At 38.3% G+C, this 27944-nt stretch overlaps 1 protein-coding gene across 5 annotated transcripts in view; it reads right to left on the bottom strand.

Annotated features, from left to right (window-relative positions):
* The window catches only part of LOC117431489 (protein tweety homolog 3), an 86654-nt gene extending 58952 nt beyond the window's left edge, over positions 1-27702 (bottom strand). For 3 of the 5 annotated variants that reach the window (XM_034052438.3, XM_058995962.1, XM_034052439.3), the window contains exons 1-2: positions 26476-27700; positions 1365-1534 (exon numbers count right to left, since the gene is read on the bottom strand). In XM_034052438.3, coding sequence (XP_033908329.2) covers positions 1365-1534; positions 26476-26601 — 296 coding nt within the window. In that variant the 5' untranslated portion in view covers positions 26602-27700. Of the gene's footprint in view, positions 1-1364; positions 1535-26475 lie in introns of all 5 variants that reach the window. The other 2 variants (XM_058995960.1, XM_058995959.1) reach the window with 2 other exon arrangements.
* Positions 27703-27944: the final 242 nt, after the last annotated feature.

Here is a 27944-nt window from a genome sequence, read left to right as displayed (position 1 = left end):
ATAATTGAATCTAGAGGTTTAGGTGACACTAGCATTCATCCAAACCCCAACATACAGTAGTACTGCCGCATTCTGCTGATCTACTGTGGCTTCTATTATTTAAAATAGTGTTTTGTTTTTAGTACTTGTCATTTGATAGATTTTCATGTACAGCTATATAATTAACTCACTGAAGAGAATCTAGAAATCGATTGAAGCTGAACACGTTTCCTTATCAATCTACCACAGTCAGTGTTGAAAAACATAAAGTCCTTTCACAGAGAATTGGTAAGACTACTTGGATACAATTTGTAAGGTCAGTCCAACCTTGGTTAAAGCCGTCACAGACAGACAATCAGCTGTCAAATGGCCATACACTGTCATTAGATTTGGGGAAGCTGTTATGAAGATGTTGCTTCTGTTAGGCAGCTCATCATCCCTTAAAGAAAAATAAAATCCCCTTTTTATTATCTTATAGGAATCTCACGAACAGTAGTCTCAAGAGACTAAAAAGTAATGGTAGCTCTAGGCTTTGAAGAAAAACTACACCTATTTTGAAGAGAAATGGATGGAGCTCTTTTTTTTCCATTAATTCAGAGAGAGAGAGAGAGAGAGAGAGGAGACTGTTAATAACTGCATCAGAATGTGACAAACTCCATATGTGCACTGGGTTCCATTGTTCCGGGGACTGGCCACAGTGGATGGATTACTGCAGTTACAGAGCCCCTGATGATCAGGTTCATAAGGTTCAAAAGAGAGTCCTGCTCAACGGAAAGCCTGGCAAAGTGCCCTTGCTGTGCAGAGCAGAGCTGTCCTGCATGGCATCTTAAAAAGGACGAAAGCTCAGCTCTGCCCATACTGTTATTCAAGCTTCACTGCAGCATGTTTTAAGAACCTACAACAATATGCTGTAGGCCTGTTTCTGGAAAACTGGAAAGGGTTGCCTTAAAACTAAGGTTTGCAAAAAGGAATCCTCTAGACATTAGGGCTCAGGTTCAGGCAGATACAGTAATGATTGCCTATCCGAAAGGGGAAGTACTGTGTATCATTTTCTGTTCCTCAAATGACTTTTGATATGAACAATGGAATCACAATTCCCTTATTGAGAGTTCAACTCAAACAGCACACACACACACACACACACACACTCATTTTACACTGGAACACTGGACAAAACTGGTACATGAAACTGCACTTGCTGTTTATCCAGCTCATTGTTTATGACATTTCTATGTACTTCAGTGTATCGCGATGTACAGACTGGCTGTCTGGTTCTGGGACAATCCTCTTCTGACATCTGCACAGTTCAGATTGTACGGCTCTTTTTAAACACCTCTCTAATTCAAGATTCTAATTCAATTCCCCTTGACAAGCCAGCGTCTCACCTGCACACGAGCGTGGCGATGATGACACACCAGGCGGTGCAGCAGCAGTCGGCGTTCGCCGGTTCTTCGCTCTTCCGACGGCGACAGCACAGCCAGAAGGAGTAGAAGAGGAGGAAGAGGAGGTCCAGAGCAAGGCAGGCCAACGCTACAGCCCCCAGCAGCAGCAACGACTGAAAAAGAACACCAAGAACACTGTATTACTGCACTCCCTCGAGCATGCGGATGCTTTCCCCCACATCAGAATCAATAACTGGTTTGCTGGTCAATGCAGCCAGCAAGCATGCTAATAAAATACGTGGGATTATTCTGTGTAGCACAAGATGAGAAATAACGGAAACTCAAGAAGCATGTTTTTGTGCATAGTACCCAAAGCACAGACTCATGGTACATTGATTTTGTGTTAATATCTGTGCACTTACGGAAACTTAATTTCGTTAATGGCCTTCAAGGTCAATTTTTGCTGCAATAAATGATTGCACTTCTTTTTCTTTTAATGTACAGCACAAGTATGAATAATATATTTCACGGCACATTAATTTTGCAGATTTTTAATAAACGTGAAATTAGCAAACATTTCTTGCTCGCAAAATGTTCTTGTTTTACAGTAGTTTTGAGAAGGAGATGAGTGTTGAAGGCTGTGATTAACAAGGCATACAATACATAGGTTACTTGGTACTCTACAGGGATCTGAATGTCTGGCTTACATGTTTTTATGAGTCATTAGATTAATGGCAGAAGTAGCTACAACATTAGTATAGCTTTAAGAGAAGGGAACATCAATGTACTGCATTCAAAAAACCAACCGACATTTTAAGAAGCTTTCTCAAATTATACAGCAAAAAATAAATAAATAAATGTTGCCAATAGTTCCCGTAAACATCTCCAAACACAATGAAACAATATTTTAGGTAATTTCCATTCTTCGGATTGCACATGATGAGTCTACATAGACCACATAAAATGGTTTGCGGTTCTAGTTAACAAGGGTGTACTGTAAATCTATAGGGAAGGAAAGAGGAAGACCATTAAAAATGTATGAACATCTGGAAGTCTTATGTATCCCTATTCTTAATTCTACAGAATCAATATTTTTTAGAATATATGAGATTTCTGCCACACTCACTCCAACTGATCAGAAAGGTCCGGAAAATGTGACTAATATTTCTATAATATATATTACAATAAGAACCGCTCTACTGGCCTATATGAACCAATTGCACATTTGTTAATAAAACGCTTGGATGGACAGCACAAGGTTGTCTGGTCTCTATAGAACCACAATTCAAGGGGCTGGGATTAGCATTCTGAAATTCTGAACAGAATCTCATTCCCGTCTGATGGTTTAATTATAGCTTATAACGCTAGTTGTGCCAGTTCTTTCTGAACCCACTTGTTCGTCATCCATCTGTACACTCGGCTCACTCTGAAACCACTGTCTCCATCTGGTGTCCCATCTCTAATTGGCTTAATCGCCTCTCGCCATTAAGCAAGGCTTTTACTTTGATCAAGCCTGCAATATCTGAACTCTTCAAACACATAAAGACAATCAAGAAATCCCTGAAGTCCCAGAATGATAGCCTTCTCTTAACTATTAGTGACATCACTTGAGAGGACGTAATCACAGTCTAGTTTATTAGTGGAAGACTACAATCCTGCAGCTGTTCTATTCTATAATCTCTGTCTGAGCAGTCACTCACTTTTTGGCCTCATTACATAAGGCACACTAACTGAGTGTGGTATTGTTTTTTTAGTGTGTTTCTGTACTGCCGCTCCTTAACAGTCAAACTAACTTCAGACACCAACAATAGCCTTACAAAGAAGATCTGGTCTATACTCAATGCATGATACTGAATGTCCTGTGTAAGGGCATTGTACAAATCAGCTTAAAGCTAAAGGGTTACTGGAGGCATAATGAACAGGGATGGCAATTTTCAATGTATCCATATATTTAAGTATATATGTATTGTAGCAAACCAAGGTTTGCTGAGCCACTTTTGGGACCTTTTCACACTTGCCTTATTATATTAAAAGAAGAAACTCTCACAATGGATGAAATGAAAACAGGACGGTGCCTGTATATTTATTCTCACACAAACAAAATAAACCAACAAACAAAAGCCTAACTCCTTTCAGAAGTGCTCAACTAAACTTTTAACTTATAGTTTTTAACTATAACCGGACAGCTACACTGTTTACCGGTAACGAAACCACACTTGTAAACAAGTATTGAACACAGTACCTTCTCGTAAGGCTACCACACAGGTCTCTCCCCAGGCCTTAGCCTTAACACAGACAGGCCACAAACATTTAGACCTGCTATATATATATATATACACACCTGCCTCAATTAGTAGCAGGTGTCCCTAATTAAATTAGAGCCAGGTGATTCTGATCCTGGGTCAATCAAACAATTATAGAATTACATTTGTAAAACAGCCACAAAACACCTTCCCCAGTGTGCAGGGCCTCTGCCCTGTCACAGTGTATGCTGTACAAGGTGACCGTTCCCTACATGATCGTAATTAAAATAAAAACGCAAAGGTGGGAATGCTTTGTGTCCTGAGGTCCTACAAATCCTCTTTTTTACACATAATAATAATAATAATAATAATAATAATAATAATAATAATAATAATAATAATAATAATAATAATAATAATAATAATAATAATATTATCTTTATTTAGTGTCTTTCATAGTGGACCACCATCACAAAGCTCTTTACATCCCTGAATGTGGCTTCTAGACCAGTACAGTTAACCTGTCTGCACTCAGCTCTATTTTTCACCTAAGAAGACTTCTCTGAAGAAACAATTCTTTCTTTTTCATGTTACTTATCCATTAGCACTGGGATGAAAAGGATCAACTGCATCGTTTAAAACTGGGTGAAGCAAAAGACTCTCTCTCTGTAATGGATCATTGTTATTAAATGAAGCCCATCTAGAAAACTGGCTCCAAGTAAAAAAAAATAAAACATCTCTATTTCCTATTCTAATTCAAGCACTTGTTGAAAGCTGCTGGAATGTACTGGAGACTATTTCCCTATTTTCACCTGGTGTCAAGTAGTCTCAAAATGATTTCACAGGAACTGAAGAAGCCATTGTGGCTATAAAACATAATCTGATTCATTAACATGAACTGAAATACTACGCTACAAAGCAAAAGCACTGGGACGGCATAGTATATCTTAAACTACAGCAGCATGTGCTCTACAGTATCTCCTTTTTTAAATGTAGCTACTGGACATCCATTGATGCCTTCTTCTAGACAACCTTACACATTACTGATCACTCACACAAGTATGCATAAAATATAATATATATATATAAAATATATATATATATATATATATATATATATATATATATATATATATATATATATATACATACAGACGTGCTCAAATTTGTTGGTACCCCTCCACAAAAAACAAAGAATGCACAATTTTCTCTGAAATAACTTGAAACTGACAAAAGTAATTGGCATCCACCATTGTTTATTCCATATTTAATAGAAATAAGACTTTGCTTTTGATTTTTTATTCAACATAATATTGTAAATAAGAAAACAAATGAAAATGGCATGGACAAAAATAATGGGACCGCTAACCTAATATTGTGTTGCACAACCTTTAGAGGCAATCACTGCAATCAAACGTTTTCTGTAGCTCTCAATGAGACTTCTGCACCTGTTAACAGGTAATTTGGCCCACTCTTCCTGAGCAAACTGCTCCAGTTTGATGGGTGCCTTCTCCAGACTGCAAGTTTCAGCTCTTTCCATAGATGTTCGATAGGATTCAGATCAGGACTCATAGAAGGCCACTTCAGAATAGTCCAATGTTTTGTTCTTATCCATTCTTGGGTGCTTTTAGCTGTGTGTTTTGGGTCATTATCCTGTTGGAGGACCCATGACCTGCGACTGAGACAGAGCTTTCTGACACTGGGCAGGACGTTTCGCTCCAGAATGCCTTGATAGTCTTGAGATTTCATTGTGCCCTGCACAGATTCAAGGCACCCTGTGCCAGGCGCAGCAAAGCAGCCCCAAAACATAACCGAGCCTCCTCCATGTTTCACTGTAGGTATGGTGTTCTTTTCTTTGAAAGCTTCATTTTTTCGTCTGTGAACATAGAGCTGATGTGACTTGCCAAAAAGCTCCAGTTTTGACTCATCTGTCCAAAGGACATTCTCCCAGAAGGATTGTGGCTTGTCAATATGCATTTTAGCAAATTCCAGTCTGGCTTTTTTATGTTTTATGTTTATGTCCTCCTGGGTCTTCTTCCATGGAGCCCACGTTCGCTCAAAAAGCGACGGATGGTGCGATCAGAAACTGACGTACCTTCACCTTGGAGTTCAGCTTGTATCTCTTTGGCAGTTATCCTTGGTTCTTTTTCTACCATTCGCACTATCCTTCTGTTCACTCTGGGGCAGATTTTCCTCTTGCGGCCGCGCCCAGGAAGGTTGGCTACTGTTCCATGGATCTTAAACTTCTTAATAATATTTGCAACTGTTGTCACAGGAACATCAAGCTGCTTGGAGATGGTCTTGTAGCCTTTACCTTTACCATGCTTGTCTATTATTTTCTTTCTAATCTCCTCAGACAACTCTCTCCTTTGCTTTCTTTGGTCCATGTTCAGTGTGGTGCACACAATGATACCAAACACCACAGTGACTACTTTTCTCCATTTAAATAGGCTGAATGACTGATTACAAGATTGGAGACATGTGTGATACTAATTAAAAGAAACTAATTAGTTTGAAATATCACTATAATCCAATTATTTATTATCTTTTCTAAGGGGTACCAACAAATGTGTCCAGGCCATTTTAGAATATCTTTGTAGAATAAGCAATAATTCATCTCTTTTCACAGCTTCTTTGCTTTATTCTATGACATACCAAAGGTATGCAAGTATACATGATAAAATAGCTTTTAATTTCATCACTTTTCAGGAGGAATGAAGCATTATTTCAATGAGCTGTAAGGGTACCAACAAATCTGAGCACGTCTGTGTATATATATATATATATATATATATATATATATATATATATATATATATATATATATTATATGACAACCGCATTTCAAAACCTGAAGTACAATTACTGTACGTAGAGATTCCGCTTCTTGAAGTTTTTATACAGGTGTTTTCAAGAGTGCAGGACTTATTAAAATGAGTCTTTTGCATTTCAGTTTTTTTAAGGAACACAGAAAAAGCATGAAATGCACAGTAAGCCATTACATTTGCTAGGTCTTAGTACAATGGTCTTCAATAGAGAGCTGTTTGTAACAAAGAGAGGCCTCCACATTGAGTAGAGCCTGGTCTCAATTGTGATATGCTCTTCATAGGAATTGCAAACTAGGTTGGTTTGCCATACAGTATGACTGCCAAAGTACGATAAAAAAAAGAAAATAATACGTAAACTATTTGTATTGCCAGTACAAATATTTACTACAAAACTACTGATCGGAGAAAAGCCAGATAAGTTATTTCATGATGCCCTTTTGGAACCCTCTGCGCACAATCTGTCCTACAGCATGCTGTCTGAAAAGAAGCAGGAGTCAAGGCTGCTTCACAACCAGCTTTAGTAAACAGTACAGTCTGTAATTGACTTAAGGCTCACTGCAACTAAAGAGTATTACCATGAATCCTGTGCGTATCGGTCCTTCTTATTATATATATATATATATATATATATATATATATATATATATATATATATATATATATATATATATATATATACACACACACACACACACAAACACAGATACTTATTTACCACCTTACCAGAAGTTGCGCGACAGTTTCAAAAATGGCAAATGAAAAAGATATCTGTGTGATATGTGAGATTAATATATTAAAAACAAAAAATTAAAAAGCACAGCATCAACACAGCAGCTCTGGAACCTCTGTTTAAAAGTTTTAGACAGCAAAAAGTAAACACACCAGATTATGCGCGCGCACGCATAGTGATCTGTATGGAGGCCACCTGGGTCAAAAACATGTTGTGCTGCTTTAGAGCGAGTCAGGATCTCATGGGACAGAAAAAAGGCAAGCACGTCATTCTGAAATGCCTCGCTCAAACAGTACCCAACTTGCTGGAAATGCTGTGTAGGCGTTTTTATATAGATTGTATATATTTTTGCTGTAATTTTCTACTATGTGGAATGTAATAAACGAGAACCAAAACAGTGAGTTTTTTTCCCTTCATTTTACAACTCCATTTCCACGTTTGTTTTATTTGAAGTGTTTCAAATAAAACAAAGTAAAAAGTAAAAAATAAATAAAATGCGGTGTCAACTTTATGTGGTATTTATTTCAGGAATAAAAAAAAGCAATGTTTAACTTGAACTGTATTTGGAATCCTTTGTTATGTAGTAAATTCACTGGTGCAAAGGCCTAAAAAATGTATTCTTTACTCCTAATATAATGGCTTATTACTTTTTGAAAAACAAACGAATATCTGAGTGAATATTTAAATTATGAGTGAATATCCGAACATGAAAATCCTGTTCGTCCCAGAACTAATATATTATATATACTGTATATATAACCTGTGACTGACTAAACCTCATTAAACTTATTTTCTACTGTTGGCAAATTCTCACTAACCAGCTCTGGCAAGACAGGGTCTTGCAGTAGCTTTTTAGTATTGCAATAGGTAGGCTATCTCTCATCACTGATTAACTTACTGTATAGCTTGAAAATGGCTGTTATACCAACACATTATAGTTCATCCCTGTGGGAGATTTGTTATCTAGATGACAGGGAAGGCTATAGCAAAACAAATAATGTCATCAAATATTATCTCAAGATTTTATCTCAATAATTGGTCCATACACAGGAAATAAGTAACTATTGATTTGAGCTCTCGGACCACGTTTCAAAATGGAATCATTTTATACCGTGTAATTTACAATACATTTACAATACTGTACCTCCAATCTTATCAGATTCCTACAGCATGCTAACAGAATAAGAATATGAATGTAAAAAGTGCAGGTGCCATTATGAACATATGATTGTTTTACTTTTCTTTTATTAATTCAAAGTATAATTGATAATTTAGGTCAGATTATTCCTTGTCCAAAATGTTTTTGAGTAAGGAGGATACCCCAGACCCTAATCCTAGAATGTTGCCAGAATCCATTCCATGATTTAATAATGGGGTTATGAGGTTTTATTAGCCCCGTTTAAAAGGGTGAACCTGGACCAGAGCAACCTGACACTTTTATAAAAGATGTCACTGGCTCTACAGTCTACTGTGTGCTTTACTGACACTATCAATCTGACAAGTAATGAAACGGATAAAGCCAAACATTTTTGACACCAGTATTTATGAAAAACAGATCATCTTAAATTCTGTACAACAGTGGTCCTTGAGTAAACGCCCAAAAGTCAGTTACACAGTCCTAAGCAACACAACAAACAACTCGTGATCGTGTAAACACGATCATACTGAAGTGTCGTGCTGGGCCCGCGATCGGGTAAACACTATCAAAAATGCACTTTGTTTCTTTGACTTGTTTGCAGAAAAGGTTGTTAATGCGTATCATTGGACTGGGGAGGACTTGAATTTCACTGTCTGTTTGTTTATTTTTTCGTGTGACGTCACGGAGACGGGCACTTAAATTTTAAAAGGGCGGACACATTTTCAACAGCACAGAGAAACAAAACATGACAAGAACTTTTTTACAGCTAAGAAATAAAAAATGAAAAAACACTGTAAATCTGATGTATTTAAATTATAGTTATATTAAAACATTTATTTTGTCTCGTGTGTTAATATATGTTTTTACAAGCAGATACTATTTCATGAATTAAATCTGTCAGGTACATTTTTTTTCCTTATTACTGATAATAATGCAATGAATGAACTATTATTGAATTTATAAATATTTATTTTGAGAATAAATCGAGAGTAGTGTCCATTGTTGTTTATAAAGACCCTGAGAATAAACGTGTATTACCGTAAAAACTGTTTTATAGGTCGCACTGGTGTAAAAGTCGCTCCCCACTTTAATTTTAGGAAAACATTTTTAGTGTTTAAAGTATTTTTTTTACATTTTTTTTTCCTACATGCTCAACACTGATAAATAAAGATGCACAGGTTCAGTTTCGAAATAACCCTTGTTTACAACATTTTATTCCATTAAAAATGTTAGTGTTTTTTCGTTTTTAAACTGCTAGAAACTATTCGTTCTTCAGAATTTAAAAATTAACAGAACGTAAAATCAAGTTATACATCGCACATCACATCTGTATTAAACTACTAGTATTTTATTTTACCTTATCAAGTACCCATACAATTTTAAGAACATATCTTCTTTGCTTTACTGAACATTTCTTCCCAAACCCATACTTAGGCAATAGTTCACACTGCACTGGCTTTTACAAATTTGTTGTATTAATTCAAATTTAAAAGAAAAGTACTAAAACAGTGTTGCTTCATCAATTAAAATGATGAACATTCACTGATGAACAGGTAGCGAAGATTCAAGCCCAGGAACCTCATTACATTAGGGCGTTTCCATGCGCTCTCATGCGTGGGAATGATAGGGGTATGGGAATGGTAGGAGAGGAGGAGTGTACTGTAATGAAACATATCTCTGTCCAGACAGACATTTCACTGTCCTCCCCATCTGTGCAGTGGGATTCCAACACAACTGCTACAGTAAAGCAGGAAAGGGGGCGGGCTCTAATGTGCACACTAATAATACTGTAATTACTGGAAGTCATTTTATTTTGTCGTTTTTTTTTTCTCTAAACAGATCCAGCTTTGTTAAATCTACTTCAATAATATACTTGCTGTATATTCATTTAACTGGACACAGATTTTTTTTTTTTTTTAAATTATAAATTGACTGTAGTCCATTCCTCAATATTTAAAACGGAGCCAGAGAGGAATTAATCACATTCCTTTCTTTCACTCAGCTGTATGAAGTTGTCAGTTGTGTTCATCTTACAGTAGTAAAGTGTACCCACCCCCCAATACTGCTTTCATTATGATTCCCCCGCACACTCTTGAAAGCCTTTAATTAGAGCAACGCAAATCCTGTTACAACACATCAATGTAAGGAATACAATACAGTACACTGGGTTTGAAAATGGCACAATGTAAGACGGAGAGAAATGATGTGCAAACCATTTGTAAAAACAAGCTGCTATCTTCCCTAGTGCTGTTCAAAGCAATGTTGTTCCAATTAGAACCTATTTTTTTCTTTTTAAAAAAAACATTGCCATTTCAAGTAATCGAATGATAAATGACAGTTTCAGAAAACAAGCAGCTCAGAAAGAAGTTGCTTCAACAGGTTATAAATAATTCTATCAGCATGGATGTATATGTTTTAAATAATCTAAACTATATTTGTATATTGAGCTTGAAATCAGAATGAAAGACACAGTGTCAATTGTCAATACCTTTTACACTACAGTACTGTCTCCTATAAAGCGGGTCTTGGGGGCCACACAATATGAGCGTTATAAACGGGGGAGGGGGTGGGGGGCACCGCGGGACACAACACACATCTGACTAAAATTCAAAAATACAAAACAAAATGACTCCCTCTATAATGCACATAACTTTCTTTAAATTAACCTTGTATTCAACGCTATATTTTTTACAAAAAAAAGGTAACGGTCCCACTCATGGATCATTTTAATTAACCATTTTTAAACTATAAATAGCCTGGCTAAATGGCAGTCGGGAGTGCAGCTTGAAGCGACAGACAAGCAAACCAAGAGTGAGAAGGACAGCGGGTCGGATGAGGGGAAGAGGGAATGGGCTCGCCCCAGGTTCGGCTGTCGGAGCAGGGCTGAAGCGAAGCTGAAGCATCTCGTCTCCCGGAGAAAGGTGCAGCAAAAAAGTAATATAAAGTTATAATCGAGAGCCTTATAGCGAGGGAGCACTGTATGTACTGTAGCCTAAGAAGAAATGCATAAAGTAAACGGTATACTGCGAATCGTGTAAGAGATATATTAATGAGTCGGTGTTGTACTGAAACGACAAGATCTAAAAGTGCATACATTAAACTGCTGAGCTGCTGGTTTCTACTGTAGTTTGTACCTTACAACATATCCAATAGTCAATAATAACAGATAATAAATCCAATAATCCATGTACTGTAATGGATCACTTGTGCAGACACCCTGCACTGTTGCAGTAATACCTGCTGTGATATTTTGAACATGTTTGAATTATTCTACAGCCCACATGATTGGAATTGCAATATACTGTAATACACAGGCTTCTGAGACTTACAGTATGTATAGGTTTAGCAGATTAATTTAATGCAAACTTTCAGGTCCAGTATGCTTTGAGGCATGTGTTGGATGAACATATACTTTAGAGAAACTAGATAGTTTAAAAATTAGCTAGGTTACATAGACAGCTAGTATGAAGGCAATTTGTTTTCAATATTAAGTGAAGCAGCCTCATGGCAGGAAAGCTTACCCTACATTTTACTTGAAAGGTGACTGCACTGTATTCTTAGGGAAGTGACACCTTTGGCTAAACATTCCTTTTCCACAGTTTAAACTTCAAATAGGAAAAAGGCTTACTCCTTTATTCTTCTCTCTTCCACCTTTTTCAGCTATGGTTTTATTGCCTTGTGACTGAAACACCTAAGGATGTTTTGAAGTGGTGTTCTCTTGTAGAGAGAGAAAAGTGGGCCCATGTGATCAATAATATTATTAGTTGATAGGAGGCTTGTAAAACTTGCATCAGTATGTAATTGTCTTTTCTGATAGGTTACGAAAAAAGGGGTGATGTCATAAGGGAAGCCTATATTAATTCAAACATTGTACTGTCCTGTTGATTCTATTAGAACTTGTGCTTAAGGAAAATAGAGTACCCAGCTGCTCTGCTGAATCTAATAAAATATCTTTGTTGAAATCTACAAGAGAGTTTGGAATTACAATTATTTCTACCCATGGATGCACTAAGAAGAGAAGTCAGATAAACTTTTGAATTCCACAGCATGCTGGGGGTTTGCTTCAAATTCCAAAACTCAAACATGTTTTTGACGAGAGGATCTGCTGTGGTCTACAGTTTGGAATTGATTACTTTAAAAAAAAAAAAAAAAAAAAAGATTAATCTAAAACAAAAACAACAGCTGTGGCAAACAAAAACCCTGAACCCTGTTTCTGACAGACAGAATTACACAATGCTAACTAAGACACTAGGAGGAAGTAACTTGGAGAGGCATCATTTCTGGGCTCCCAGTTCAACATCTAATAATCAGCACCAAAAAGCCAGAGCATGAAGAAACTGCAGCCCACTCTGCGGCATTGAGCTGAAAGAATGCACAGGAGGGTAAGGTACTTAGGAGGGTAATGCACCTTACCCAGGTCTGGATACGAAAACCCATGAAACCCAGACTTCAGAGACATAACTACTGTACAGCAGTGTCTGTCAGTTCCATAGTATGACTTCTGGTCTATGACTCTGAGACAAAGCCACCACACATAGTTCTAACCATATCAATAGCAAAGTCAAGAGGTTATCTAGATTTACTGCATGTAAAAATATCTGCGTGACATGCATAACAAAGTATGTATGGGCTCCCCCACTATATGCATCCGCAAAGGAGTACAAGACCCGTTACATATATATTTTTTAATGGGTTTTCTTTGAGCTACAGTACTACAGAATGACTTGAGGTTTAAAGCATACAGTCAAACTAGCTAAAATCAATTTCCATCTCACTTTTACTTTCAGTTACACTGCAAATTGATATACCATAGCTTCTAAGAATGAGTTAAGTATTTCAACTTCCATCTGCAGCCCATTGATTATATCAACATTGATTTGCTTGAAACAAGTACTGAACTGGTGGAGGCTTGACATTTGTGAAACAGCTTTCATGCAATGAAAAACAGATCAGCTAAGAAGAAAAATGATAGTAGTGTTGAGTGGAAACAGTCCTCAGTATATGGTGATGTCAGACTTTTAGAAAAGCACATTCAGGGATCTTACTAAGTTAATGGTTTTACAAAAATGTACAGCAGCGTGCAAATTGTTAACATATTGCACTGTAGGCAAGAAGAATGTAGGCCCCTTAATTATAGCTGCTTCAATAGCATACAAGGGCTCACATTCTTTCTTCCAGGTGTAGTGTTCATGATAGATTTATACAGTGTTTTATTGAAATAAAATAAAATCATAAATCTCTCCCCCCCCCCCCCCCCCCCTTCATCTGAAAATAGACCGCTTTACTTCTTTGTATCTGGGTCATTTTGTAACATATTAGCCTGTCTGTGAGAATGAAGCATGTTCACTCCGTCTATTTATCAAAGGAATGGGTTTCCAGAGCTGTGCGCTGATGAAACTTGTCATAGCTGAGTTTCTATTTCATTGTTTTGCATGAACCTCGGGCTGTGCTTTTCCAATAAAGGAGGAGCCCTGGTGGAAGGAAGGCGCCACTCTCAGGTACTAGGTTACGCCACAAACACAGGAAAGTAATTACATTTCAACATCCGAAATACAACCACATAGACTTTGATTCACACAGTATGGATTCTAGCCTTAGACCCTTGTTTGCTCACTCTTGGTCAGTTTACACAACACGCATACTGTACTATACTGAATGCAAGTAGTCAATAGACAGAACACCTTAGCATAAGTGCTGAGACCCCTGAATGAAGTCTGCAATAACACCTATTCAAAAGCAGAACTGCGCATACAGTACACAGTAGAAGAACTGGGAATGCACTCTCCACAGCTGTTTCACTCCACATGAAACAGAATACAACCTGAGGATAATTAATCAATAAATATATTAGCACTACTCATGACTTCCAACATCAGCCTCAGAACACACTCAAATTAGGCTTTATCTCACAGGACACGCTGTGTACACTGTGGTTAGACAACAGAAAATAACTATAATAAAAAGCTGGCCTTGAAATAGTCTCCCCAGTGAACATTTCTGAATGCAAGAACACATTCCTTAAGCCAAAACAGCTGATTGCCAGAAAACTAAGTCTCTCCCGCAATATCATTGGACACAGACAGGCTGACAGCCTAGATTAGGAGTAATACTGTTACACTGTAGTGACGAGGTCCTCTGAATAGATGGAAAATGTCAGTGACATTGAGATGGGAGGCTTTTCTCACTAATGGGGCATTCACTTAATGTCCTCAGCAGCCATGGCCTCTCACATTCTTACAGCGCTCATGATAAAACTGTTATTTACTTTGCTGTTATTAACTTGACGATCTTTATTGCTCAGTGTAATACATTATCTTGAACCGGTACAGGAGTGCATGAATCCAGTATAACAGTTATCATTTAGTCTTGAATGTCTGATTGTAACAGATTTCTAAAACAGAATCTTAATTAGAATAGCTAAAAATCACCGTTCATCTAAATTACATATATATATATATATATAAATGAATATGTACTGCAAATTACTCACTGTAATTAAACAGAGTAAAAAGGTTCTGATTAGTATTAAGCGGATAGTGGAGAACCTGATGAGGTATGGCAATATTATTGGAAAGGGAGTTGCCGAAATAACTCTCTTAACAAACCCTTACTGGTCACCTGCCTCTACTCACTCACTCCAAGACAGCTTCAACACTGCATGTTTACATCTGTAATGAACCTTTTATGACCTTTTTTTAATGAGAAGCAAGTGAGTCTGTAACAGAAACTGTACAGTAAACAGAAGTTACAAAGAACTCGGCAACAGCAAGACACAGCGGTAAACTGCCAAGAGGGAAAATGTTTCCAACATTTATATTTTTATTAACTAAACTGGAGTTACTACGGCGATTGAGCAGTTTAAAAGTGAACCTATTTTCCATCAAAGGTCTTTACCATGCGGGAACCACGCAGGTGCATAGACAATTTGCAAAATTCAACAGTTTCTAAGGCCTTCTTAAACAAAACATAGTTTCCTATTTGGCCAATTAAACCAGTAACCAAGGAAACCGGGTCCATATATACTAAAAACCTCTCAGCAGGTACTCCATATACAGCCCCCTGCATAACCCTTAACAGTAGCTCACTAACTATTAATGATCCAATTATTTATTGTCTCAAAACTCTACTGTAACTGTAGAATTGTGGTTTGAATATTTCTCACATTCTAACTCATGTAAAATGAGTAAAGGCAGTGAAATGTCATGCAATTCCAGCAAACTGAGCTCTTATGGGGCTCCACTGTAAGCGGGGTTGGTTCCACATGGTAACATGCCTTCAGCAAGCTCTTGTGGAGTTTTCCAGGCCCATTAATGGCTGTGTTTTTCTCAGCATGTAAATTTACAGCTCAATTCTGAATTGCCAACAAGGCTGTATTGTGTAGAATTCCCAGATGTTAAACCCCTCAGAAATTGAAGCAGTATGTTTTCTTTATTGTCCATTCCCAAAGGAATTAACCTGCTGACTAATTAGAAAATAAGTCAATGCAGTCCATCACATAGATAAGAGAAGAGAATGTGACACCCGACCCAAGAGTAAGGTAACCATCCGACTAACATGACAAAGAAAAGGGCCTGTAACCTGAAAACATGTAACCAAAAAATCATTACAGATATTAGACACTCTCAATCAAAGCTTTCCACATCTTTTTTTTTTCCCCCCACAGACACATCGGTCGCAGGTTTGGTATTAGAAGTACTAAGCAGGTTGTTTAGTTGCAAACGACTGTGCTTTTAGTCTGGGGCAAGCAGTCAGTGCTCCAAATTAGTGGAGGTGAGTGTATGAAGAAGCAACAAAGAAGTAATTCTATTTAATATTGATTTGCAAATCCTGCAATTACAGTAAGCTGTGTCCATCATGTGTATGAGTTACCCGACCATTCTCATTAGCAGTGCCCCAACCCTGAAAAGCACTGCCCTAAGGAACCTGGCGGTGCAGTCGGTGTGCAGTTAGTCATATCTTTTTTGTAGTCTACAGTTTCTTCAAATGTTTTGTCACAGGTTTATGTATATTATTAGACTAGAACAGGATGCGCCTGCACAGCAACCGATAGTCAAATTAAACTGCAAACACAAGCTATATTACAAATAACTCCTGATCCCCTCAATCTAGACCAAAAGCAAATGTTCACGTCAACATTTATTTAACGTTAACTACCAGACGTCTGTTTTTTTTTCTTCCCAATCATACAGCTTGTTGTGCAACACTTGCTACGTGCATGTCACAGCAAAATAATAAAATATATATATATATATTCTAACAAGGTAATTATTCAGAATCAATCTTTACAACACAGCATCTATAACTTATAAGCAATCTACAGGGTCTTCAGCATCTGTTAATTAGCATATTGTTGATATATGCAGACTGTGGTGTAGTGTAGTGGACCGAAAGTCTCTCACATCTTCAGGTTTTTAATTTTGCATTGCTTTTGCCATTGGGTACTAATAAGAACTTACCAGGCAGGTCTGTGAAAGAACATTTGCTCTGCCGTGGAACTGCAATATTAAAATGTGCCGCGCATTTCACTACGCTACTGTAATCCCAGTAATTTGCTTTCTGCTTCATCAAGTAAAGGCCTTGCTGCACTGACCTTCATCAGGGCCCTGCTGAATGCTGTCCTTAACAGTCTTCATGTGTGCTGAATAGTTAATACAATACTGGCTGAACTGCTCAGGGTTGCCTGTCTGTAGCATACCTTTTTATATCATTTTCTCTTTTATTTCACTGAAACTGGGTGTGCTATGAAGTAGCTACCAGTGTGGGAGGGGAAGAAAGAAGTGTCCTCAAAACCCAGGCCCGCTTGTTAAATCATCCACTGAGTTGGGTCATCAACAGCAGTCCTCCCCCTTTCCCTCCTACACATCCCTAAATAAACTCAGATCTTTGCCAAGGTCATCTTAACCTCCCTCATTCCACAGTTGTTCAAACAGTCAACTCTTTACACAGGGTGTTTTGGTAGCTTCTATCGTCAAGTGGATGGTAAATCTATCACACCCACTGCACCGGCCACCACTGAGTGCAGTGTATGGGATCACCAGACGACGTGTATGGGATCAGCCTCACAGACAATTGAGGTTTTAATTTTTCTGGATTTAAGGATGCTTTACAGGGCATTGTCAAAGCGATGAATCTTAACCTGTTCCACATCTAGGACTATTTAGGCACAGTGGCAAAGGTGCACCCTGACACCAAGATTACTAAAACCACATGTACAGTACTTCACAGTAGAAGGAATTTGGTGTAACCACTGTACCCCTCCTACCTGTCAAAACTGCCATCATCAATTACAACTGCTCTACACCACAGACATTCACGACCACTGTGTTTATGAAAGGGAAGCTATGACCAGAAGAAAGGGTCAAACCAAAGTATACAGATTCTACTGTGAAGTGAAGAATCTACACCAACAGGCTAACAAACCACAATTTGTAGAGAATACTTCCAAGACGTTCAAAAAAAGATGAAAGCAGATCACAATGGCAACAATATACAATGGGTGCATTCCCTGCTCTGTTCTAATTAGCACTATAGCAGTAACTGCAAAGGAAGAAATAATTTGTGCCAAGTGAGCTGTCAGAGAACACCTGACTAAAAGGAACTAGGCTGAGAGAGACCCCCCAAACATATTTCAACCCCAGGCTCCTTTCGTCAAAGAGAAAGAGCTAGTGGTCAGGGATTTTTTTTCGTAAGGGCAAACCTGAAAAGATGTTACATTTGAAAAGAACGACTGTGGCTAAACTACACAAACCTGGATTGAATTTCTAAATCTCCAAAACAATGCTGTAGAAAAAGTTTCCAGCAATGTCAGGAAATGGCTCCAGAATCAGCTGGCAAGTTAAAAAAAAAAAACACAAAAACAGTGCCAAAGCCAACTTCATACTTTTAATTGAAGATCTGATTACTGTACTTTTAAACCTGTTTAAGCAATCTGCTGCAGCATTCAATTTGCCCAAAACTATTCATACAGTGTTCTGTATAAAAGAATAGTAAGCATTTACCAGAAATAATACTGGAGAAAAGTCAATACATAGAAGTAAATTGTATAGGGCAGTGCACCTTTAAACAGTTTTAAAGTATGTCAATGCAGATACAGTCATTCTTTCTGGGGGAGATGGGAAGTAATTTTGTTTTTATTACACTGACAACTTTTGACAAGCAACAACACAGAAGAGAATCATTTGTGACAGACCCACTGTGCAGCCCTAAAGTTGGCTTCTGATTGGGTTGGGTTTGAATCAGTGCTCAGGCTGACTCCATGTCTGGATGTGACCTCAGGCACATCATTTGACCTCTTTGTACTTCAGTCCCACTCAGCTGAATTAAAATGAATAAAAGCAGGAGCCCTGTGGGTATGAGAATCTGGCTCTCAGCCAGGATATACCACACAATATATATATATATATATATATATATATATATATATATATATATATATATATATATATATATATACATATATATATATATATATATATATATATATATATATATACACACACACACACACACACACATACATACACACACACACACAAACCTCCTTTTGCATATTCCTAAAGGGAGAATACTGTATAGCTCTATAAAGGATCACGCTTGTCACGTGGGAATACGCATTCATGAGTGAAAGAGTCGTGTGCGTGCATGTGAATATTGGAGCATAAGATGCTATATTCCTTGAGCAAAGTAACAGAGACAGGCAACCTTTTATTTTTCACTGACAGCTACTGTAAAAGGCATTTTAGATTTCAGGTTATTGTTGGAAAGATGCGAGTTGTGTCTTACCTTTGATAAATACACTTAGGTGTGCGTGCTGATGCACATGGGCCTGTGAGAGTGTGCACAAGCAAACAAGCAATCGCATGTATTTGTGCACATACCATGTGTGCATGCAGTTAATGTGTATTACACTGATTGTGCTTCTGAAGAGTTAAAAGAAATAACAATTAGACGACTAGAGGTCAACCAGTCATACTCAACATTTATTCTGGTTATCTTGGTTCTCCACTAACGATTTCATACTGTATATGCTGTCAAAATATGACTAGTTATTTGTTGAGTATAATCAGTTCAATACCAGTAACCTGACACCTGAACAGCGTTTCAGTTCCATACAGTAATGTCCTTAGTTGGGCTAACCCGATTTCAAACAAGCTTTAAAACAGCTAATCCTGAATTTGCCCCAGCTAATGAGGCCCCTGAGGTTTGAATAGGGACACGATGAAAAGTCTGTTCTTTCATTTGCTGCAGAACATTACACCTACAATTACAGGAGCAATTCTCAAAGCTTTAACTTTGAGTTATGTTAAATATCGAGTAACGTTTTATAATAAAGATTGTGATCTTCTGCAACAACAGTTGAATACCAACATTAATTGTATTCATCAAAGCACTTCATTTTTCTTTTGTGTGTTTGGCTTTCTTTCTGAGGAGTTGCATGGAAGTTTTTGTATCGCTCTCTGGCTGTGTGTTGCAATTCCTGTCCGTTGTTTTCTTCTTGCGGAATTGCTTTTAGATTTTGGCAATGCGGTCTATACTGTACAGGCTACAAATGCAATCTCTTTTGTTAATAAGACTTGCAGTAGTTGTATCCCTGTGTGACCTTCAAGTTTCTCAATAAATGTTTTTGGTACAAAAACACCACATAATATGTACATGTTTGTTCTATGAAATGAAATTGGGATTGGATGTCTAGGGCAGCAGTGTGGAGTAGTGGTTAGGGCTCTGGACTCTTGACCGGAGGGTTGTGGGTTCAATCCCCAGTGGGGGACACTGCTGTTGTACCCTTGAGCAAGGTACTTTACCTAGATTGCTCCAGTAAAAACCCAACTGTATAAATGGGTAATTGTATGTAAAAATAATGTGATATCTGTATAATGTGAAATAATGTATAATGTGATATCTTGTAACAATTGTAAGTCGCCCTGGATAAGGGCGTCTGCTAAGAAATAATATAATAATAATAATAAACACTGTGTGTAAATTCTCCTACCACAATATGTGTTTTGCACGTGCAGTGTAATCCACAACTTCCTTGTGAAAAGTACAATTTGAAACATAATCAACCACAATAACTCAGGCATGTGGGAGTTGAAACTGACAATATTACTCTCGAATAAAAGATACATGAGTTTGTAGGCAGTTTAGAATCTACTGCTACAGTAAATGTGTTTGAAGCCTAAAGAATTAAGGCACTTTTTTGAAAAAAAGAAATACTGTACTTGTGTACTGTGTGTCTTTTTCTTCCCCTCCTCGGCTGTAACGATAGCAAAACTGACACGGGGACAGCTGGAAATCTAATCACCTGCCATGTTCTGGGATAGGAAGAGGAGGTTGGACAGGTACAGTAGTAGCAGGGATTGTTCCTATTGTCAGTATACTGTCTAAAACCAGGCACAGGCAAGTCCAGAAATTCACAAACCACATCACATCACCATTTAAGACCAGTACTCCATTTGAGTCTAGTTATATGGGTTCTTGCAATATAAAGAACTGTGTGGATTTAGGGATGCAATAAATACCGTATAATTACATAAAAATATCATATCAATAAATAAAAAGTACACATTGTATAGCAATTTGAACAATTCTTGGCTTTATTTACACACTTCAGTTTGTGATGACCACAGCAGCTCAGTCTAAATTAGTCAATGCCAATTATTTTTTATTATTTTCTCCCCAATTTGGAATGGCCAATTATTTTTAGGCTCAGCTCACCGCTACCACCCCTGCGCTGACTCAGGAGGGCGAAGACGAACACACGCTGTCCTCTGAAGCGTGTGCCGTCAACCGACCACTTTTTTGCACACTGCGGACTCACCATGCAGCCACCCAAGAGCTACAGCGTCGGAGGACAATGCAGCTTTCGGGCAGCTTACAGGCAAGCCCACAGGCGCCCGGCCAGACTACAGGGGTCGCTGGTGTGCGTTGAGTCGAGGACACCCTGGCTGACCTAGCCCTCCCTCCCCCCGGGCACCTTTCCCTGGAAGCTCCCGTCCTCGGTCGGCAAAGGAATAGCCTGGACAAACTCGCGACGTCCAGACTTTAGGGCACATCCTGCACTCCATGTGGAGCGCCTTTACTGGATGCGCCACTCGGGAGCCAAAGACACATTTATTAAAAGTAAATTAATGAAAATATTTTGTCAAATGTCTGTCATTTGAATTGCTAGCATTCTTATAGTACTGTGTGATGAAAGGCATTACAATCTAGAGCTCGACATCTACTAATTGATGAAAAAGGGCCTATTACAATAACATACAAGGCTAAGCCAGACCCTTTTGTCTTTGTCAATTTAGTGTTTAAATAAACAAATGAGTAATTAAGGCAGTCAGGCAAAACAAAAGACAAGAAGGAGGAGTTTTATTATTGGTATCCACCCAGGATTGTGTTAAATTGAAGCAAACACAGGAAATTACCACCCCCCCTCCCTTCCTCTTGTCTTGCATTTTTGACTCAGCATGAATTCCCTGCTTAAAAGAATGTCTCAGTCAAGCCAATGTACTACAACCAAATTGAGCACTGAATAGTGTTTTTATTTCTCCACTACAAACGTGTCCATGACCTGGGAAAATACTATATTTAAATGCAAATACCACAACACATCACATCATAAAAGTTTTTTAAAATGATTTAAATGGAGGGTGCTTGTATTTCCAGTAGCCCATCCACCCGCTCTTCCCCAGACAGATCTGCCTATTAGTGGCAGTTCTTCTGTAGGAACAGCAGACACCAAAGTCATTAGTCTTTGTCTCCGTCAGAGGCCTGCATTTTGCACACATGCACACTAAACCAGCCAGCCAGTCGTTCTCTTCACACTGGGGTTGGTTGCTGATTTTATCCTGGTTTCCACAAAGCAATGCAAGGAAAGGGCAATGAACAAATGGGAGATTAAATCCACACTAAAAGCTTTCTAAAAACAAACAGTCACAATCAATCACCTCCCCCACCCCGATCAATTTCATCCCCCAGAGACTTTCTTTGAAGGGCCCACCTGTAACGGGTAGTGAAGAACATGCACAGAATAAGAGCATCTCTATTTTGAAAATACCAATAGAAATGGATGTAAAAACACCTAAAGCTTCAATAAAAATAATAATGTTCGGTGAAACCCTGTGCAAACCCAAATTGAATGTTCTAGCTCGCTTTCCAGTTCAAAGCACATACTCTCCCCTTTAAGTGTTGCCAGAAGGGGCTCAGTTCTTTACCCACCTGCCAAATATGCCCAGGAAATAATTCGAGGGAAATTGTAGCGCTTAATATCAAAAGAAAGAAATCCTGTGTGGAATATTTGAAGATGTGATAAAAGTAACAGCAGCAGCACACTTTCTTTGACTGGGGGAGGAGGAGGGATATCCCTCAACCAGAAGAACAGAAAACCTTAGAGTTAGAGAGCTGGATGGAACCCACATGAGTATTTTCAGCAAAGCTACAGCCACACATCCTTCACCCAATCACGCATGAAATAATCCTAGACAGACAGCCTTTGCCTTGTTATAGAACACAGGACTGGGAAATTTAGGAATCAGAATCCTCTCTCTGCAGAACAGATACTAACCAACTCCTAAGTGGGTTAAATAGAGGAAATGTGACCAGCTTCTTTGGGAGTGGGTAGATAGTGATCAGTATTGTAGTGAGATCAATACCAAAAACAGACAGACTTGCACAGGCTAGAGATAATCCTGGTTCACAGGGACAGTTTGTTTTCCTGGTAGTTGCAGTTCTGCATTTCCTAAAGAACAGGGATAGGTCAAATGTTCTTGAATGCATTGAAATGGAAGTTAAAATACATAAATAAATATTAATTGTTTTGATTAGCCTATTGAGGAAACACAGAGGAAAGAAAAGCACAAAAACATGGGTAGTTGCTGAACTAAAAAAAAGCCTTACTGTAGCCAGTCCCAATCACAACTAAGCAAGCCGAGGGATTCGAGACTGGGGTTGGGCAATAATCCTGCCATTACAAGATCATGTCAGTGGAATCAGAGTCAAAATGTAACAAAAGACGCCAAACAGAAGTCCACTTATTAGGACAAATCGGGTTCAAAAGCTTTTATTTTGACACTGGTCTGCCGTAACAGCATTAGCCTTATACTTCTGGGGAATGATGTCACTTGAAGGCCTGCAGGGACAAAGGCAACCAAAGATTACATTTAACTAAGTGTGTCTGGACTGGATTACAAATGACGAAAAAAAAAAAAAATGTTGGCTGCCTCTTCAGCTATTAGAAGCTTGTCTTAATATTGTGTCCATAAACTTCACACCAAACAACTATTTTAATTGCATAATAAGCATACTGGTAACAAAACAGCAGGCATTTAATTTCTGCAAGAACATTTAAAATCCCAGAACCAGATCTTACTGTGTACTGAACACAGCACAGCGCCGCGCCATACCCACAAAACCCAACCTGGAGCAAACTAACTGAAAATAAATTAGAAAGATTAAAAATTTATAATAAATGAATCGCTGAGTAAAGATACCTTTTACTGTATACACAAAGTTGCACGAACAAGAAATTCAGGCCGTCAGCAATCGTCTGCTGATGTTTCCGATGGTGCAGAGCGGTGAGATTAGGTACTGTTAAATTTAATTTGATTCAGAAGTTAATCTCTTTATCAATGCAGCGGCAACCTCAACAAAGGTTTGTGCAGCTTCTGGGCACCTGGATACCTACGTCATGATCAGAAGATAAGAACCTGCCTGTTCTTAGACTCCACTAAAGCTCTTTTTGTGCACTGTATTCCTGTAATCCACCATTAAATGAAGGATCCGGTTACAGAATACATTTCTACAAGAGCAATGCTTCCTGTGCCTACTGGCTGATTAGGGAGTTTTTATTTAGGTAAGCCGACATGGCCTCAGTCAAACCATAAATAAAAAGTTCAATGTCCCTGCATAATATATCAGCTGTATTTGCACAGTAGTAAAGACATCTTGTGTATTATTATTGCTGCCGAAACTACTATTTCGTAAGCAGTGAAATGACTGAGAAAGGTTTCGCTTTAGCTTGACAAAGGCTAAAATGCACCTAATGATGGCGCACGAACATTTTAAATTATGTCCACATCACAAGCGAAATTATCTCTGCAACTTTTTTTTTTCGTTTATAAAGGATGTAGCCACTTTGTACCCTAGACTGCATGTAATCCAGTCAATATTCACAAGTATGAACACAATCAAACGCTCAAGAACAAAAAACTGTGATAGATTTTAACCCAAGCATTTGAAGATCGATGGGAAGCAAGATCGTCCATAACTGTGCTCTGTGGTGGATTTTCAAAGCGCTCGCTGCCCCCTCCACACTACACCTTCCACCCTCTCTGAAACATCAAGCACAGGCACTACATCAGCAAGTAGGGTTTCCAACTGGCCCCATAATTCCTTTGCACTAAGACAGGTCAGATTTTTCAACTCACCTCTCTACCTGCAAATGAATTGATTTTATTGAACAGGTAAAGTGAGTGTGGACTGTCCAGGAATTGAATTGTTTTGTTAACTAGTTACCAAAAGCACACACCTGTCTGGGGGCAGGAATTACTTCCTATGAGGATCGTTTCCATCAATCAGACCTATACAGCCTGCTGATTTGCTGTATTTTTCTGATTGGCGCTGGGGCGGCGTGAAGCAGGAAGGAATGTTAAAATAAACTGAAACTTAACCACAAGGTTAAAAGAACGAGTGAATTTTGATAGATATTGTTTACCATACAAAATTTCAAGCAATACGACTTGAATACATGTTATGATGCTCTCCCGACAGAATTGCCACCGCAATTAAACAATGAACCACTTATTGAAGCTGCTCACGCTCTCCACACTCACTTTACTTGTTGATTTAATATCGATTCATTTGTGTTTTAGAGGCGAGTTAAAAAACCTGACCTGTCTTAGTGTCCTGTTTTTCTATCGTCCTCCTTCCAACACTGTCCATCTGCTGTCTTGATTATGCTAATGAAATAAACAGCAAACACAGACACAAGCAATCATTCCTCTTCATGACCAAGCTGCTGCACTTGAGAGCATGTGCGCTCCCACCTCTTTTCCAGGAACCTCAAGCGTATGTAGATGATGTGGCTTGCTTTACCACTTTTCTGGACATTTTTTCTTGTGTAAATGAATATTCTCCGGACCAGAGACAGATTTTCAAACAGGGTGGTGTCTGTATATTTATTTTCATACAAAAACACAAAACAAAAGCCTAACTCCAGCAAGGAGTGCTTACTAAACTTTTCCCAAGTTCTATCTACTCAACTGGACAGCTAAGCCACCAGTAACAAAACCGATACTTTACAAATACTAAACACATACCTTTCTTAAGGTTTGCCTCAAGTCTCTTCTCAGGCCCTAGCCTTAACACAGACCTCCCTACCCAGAGGCAGACCTGCTGTTTTATACACCTTATTAAAAAGACAGGAAGGTGTCCCGCATTACCTTTTACAGCCAGGTGTTGCCCATCCTGGCTAATTCCTAACCCAATGGCATTCTGGGGGATGTAGTCCTGAACCTCAAGGACCACCTTTCCTCCCCCTACTTTTAGTATTCATTTACTATTACACGCCATTCACCTGAGCCATCAATGTTCAATATAGACAGAAGTGATTACATTTGTCCTAAATCCTGATTTATCTGAACGGGACAATCCACCATACCCAAATTTGATCTGTAGCTGTTTACCCTTACAGTGTTTCGTAGAATACCCATCCTAATTCCCTCCCCCCAACAGTCCATACAGGCAGGGCACAGAAAGATGGTTTTGAAACTGATGTAGGTACTGCAGCAGCAACCAAGACTGACAGCTGGACCCTCAGTACCTACCAGACCATGTCAATTTCAAGAATGTCTTTAACCAGTATTGACATGCTGTCCTCTTATTTCATTTCTAAGCTTGCACAGTTCCAAATGCAGCGTGCATAACTGAGAAAAATGTCGCACAATATTTTTCACTGCATTACATATGGGTCATTACACATTTAATATGTACTTGTCAGAAAGGTATTTCAACAGATCAATTTTAAATGATTTACACTATTGGCCAGCCATTTAAAATGTTTTATTATTATTATTATTATTATTATTATTATACAACTAGCATTGGCACCTAACAAATGAAATTTTAGAAAAGACCAAATATGTTTGTGATCTCTCACAATGTGACCTGGTGTTTAAATCATTCTTACCTCCTGGTATTCCGAATCTTCAGGACGAAATTCTCCGCTTATTTGCTCAAACTGGAGATTGAAATGAGGGAGTCTGTGTAACAGGTTCGCCCACCAAGGAGGCGAGTAGTTCACAACAGCAGCCATGGTCAGCAGCTGAACCGGGATCCGATGTTGTTAGAACCTATAACTTTGATCGCGGCGTTCTAGACCAGGAAATTCCAAAGTACAGTACAGCAGTATTCTAATCAACACAGTATAGCTTGACTCATAGGGAGGTACTCAGAACCTTAACATTCCAGGTATAAATGTGTTTTAAATCTAAGTAACAGTACACAATACTAATGTTCCAGTTATGCCCCTTTGATTAAATACATTTAAATACAGTTAAACTACACTCATCGGTTAGATTTGTCGACTTGTATCGCTGTTGTTCCCCCTTGGGATGTTTCATGCGAGATCGCCTAAATTTACAGAATCTCTATTTCTCCTTCAACAATTTAATTTTCATTATGCATATATCTTACAGAATCCATTAGGGGTGGGATGTGCTTTCCTTAATCCTGTTTTCGTGTACCGGCAACATTGTGTTGATTTTTCTGTTTCCGAATTCCAGGAATAATTAATAGCACGACGACTCTCTCCAATAAAGCCCAGTAAATCTGATCACATTGCTTATAATACAACTAGTATAAGACACAATGCAAGTTATGGTACGGCAATGCCTTTGTTATTTAAAATTAAAAAAAACGACGCTATTTTAACGAGACTTCCTGGCTTCACTTCCAACCATTCAAAACACAATGATCTCGAGTCATAACATTTATTTGCACAATGGTTGTTACGGTTATAAAATCATGTTATATACAGGTTATCTCCAAGAAGACGTGCAAATAATTTGCAAGATCTTACTGTCTTGATATTTCCAGTCTTTTTCTTCGGAAATCACTTAGTTATTTTTTTTCTTCTTTTTCTTAATAACAAATGCCAGCCCTGCTGTTGCGCGGCGCGCGCCCCCGTTCTTTATTGTTCCAATGTTCCCGAGATATTTCTGGGTCGATTCTAGTCTATATATTGTAGTTCTAATCCACAGACCCCTTTTCAATTTTTTTCGTCTACATTTGCGTCTCGGGGATACATAAGTCAAAAAGCGTATGGACTGAGCAAGAGAGACACCATCAGCAAGCAACACATCCTACTGCAGCAGCAGCTAGTCCTCTGATTATTAGGAGGCGATTGCAACAGGGTGAAAATATAAGTTTGCTGACCTCTATGGGTCTTGTTTATACACTGCACGGATTTCAGTTTATGGGGCATCTTGTTTTTGGCATGCTTTGCTACTTTTGTGCTCCGATTCTGAATGTTCAAAGGATATTTTAATACAGAAACTTTATTCCTTAATGCATCCCTATCTTACACATCACTGCAGTTCAGAAATGGCCTTCTGGCTTCTTAATTTTAAACGCATGTTTCAGATTAAGCACAGTGCT

The sequence above is a fragment of the Acipenser ruthenus genome, chromosome 22 (genome assembly GCF_902713425.1).
Source record: "Acipenser ruthenus chromosome 22, fAciRut3.2 maternal haplotype, whole genome shotgun sequence".
Classification (NCBI taxonomy): domain Eukaryota; kingdom Metazoa; phylum Chordata; class Actinopteri; order Acipenseriformes; family Acipenseridae; genus Acipenser; species Acipenser ruthenus.
This window is presented reverse-complemented; position numbering and strand designations above follow the sequence as displayed.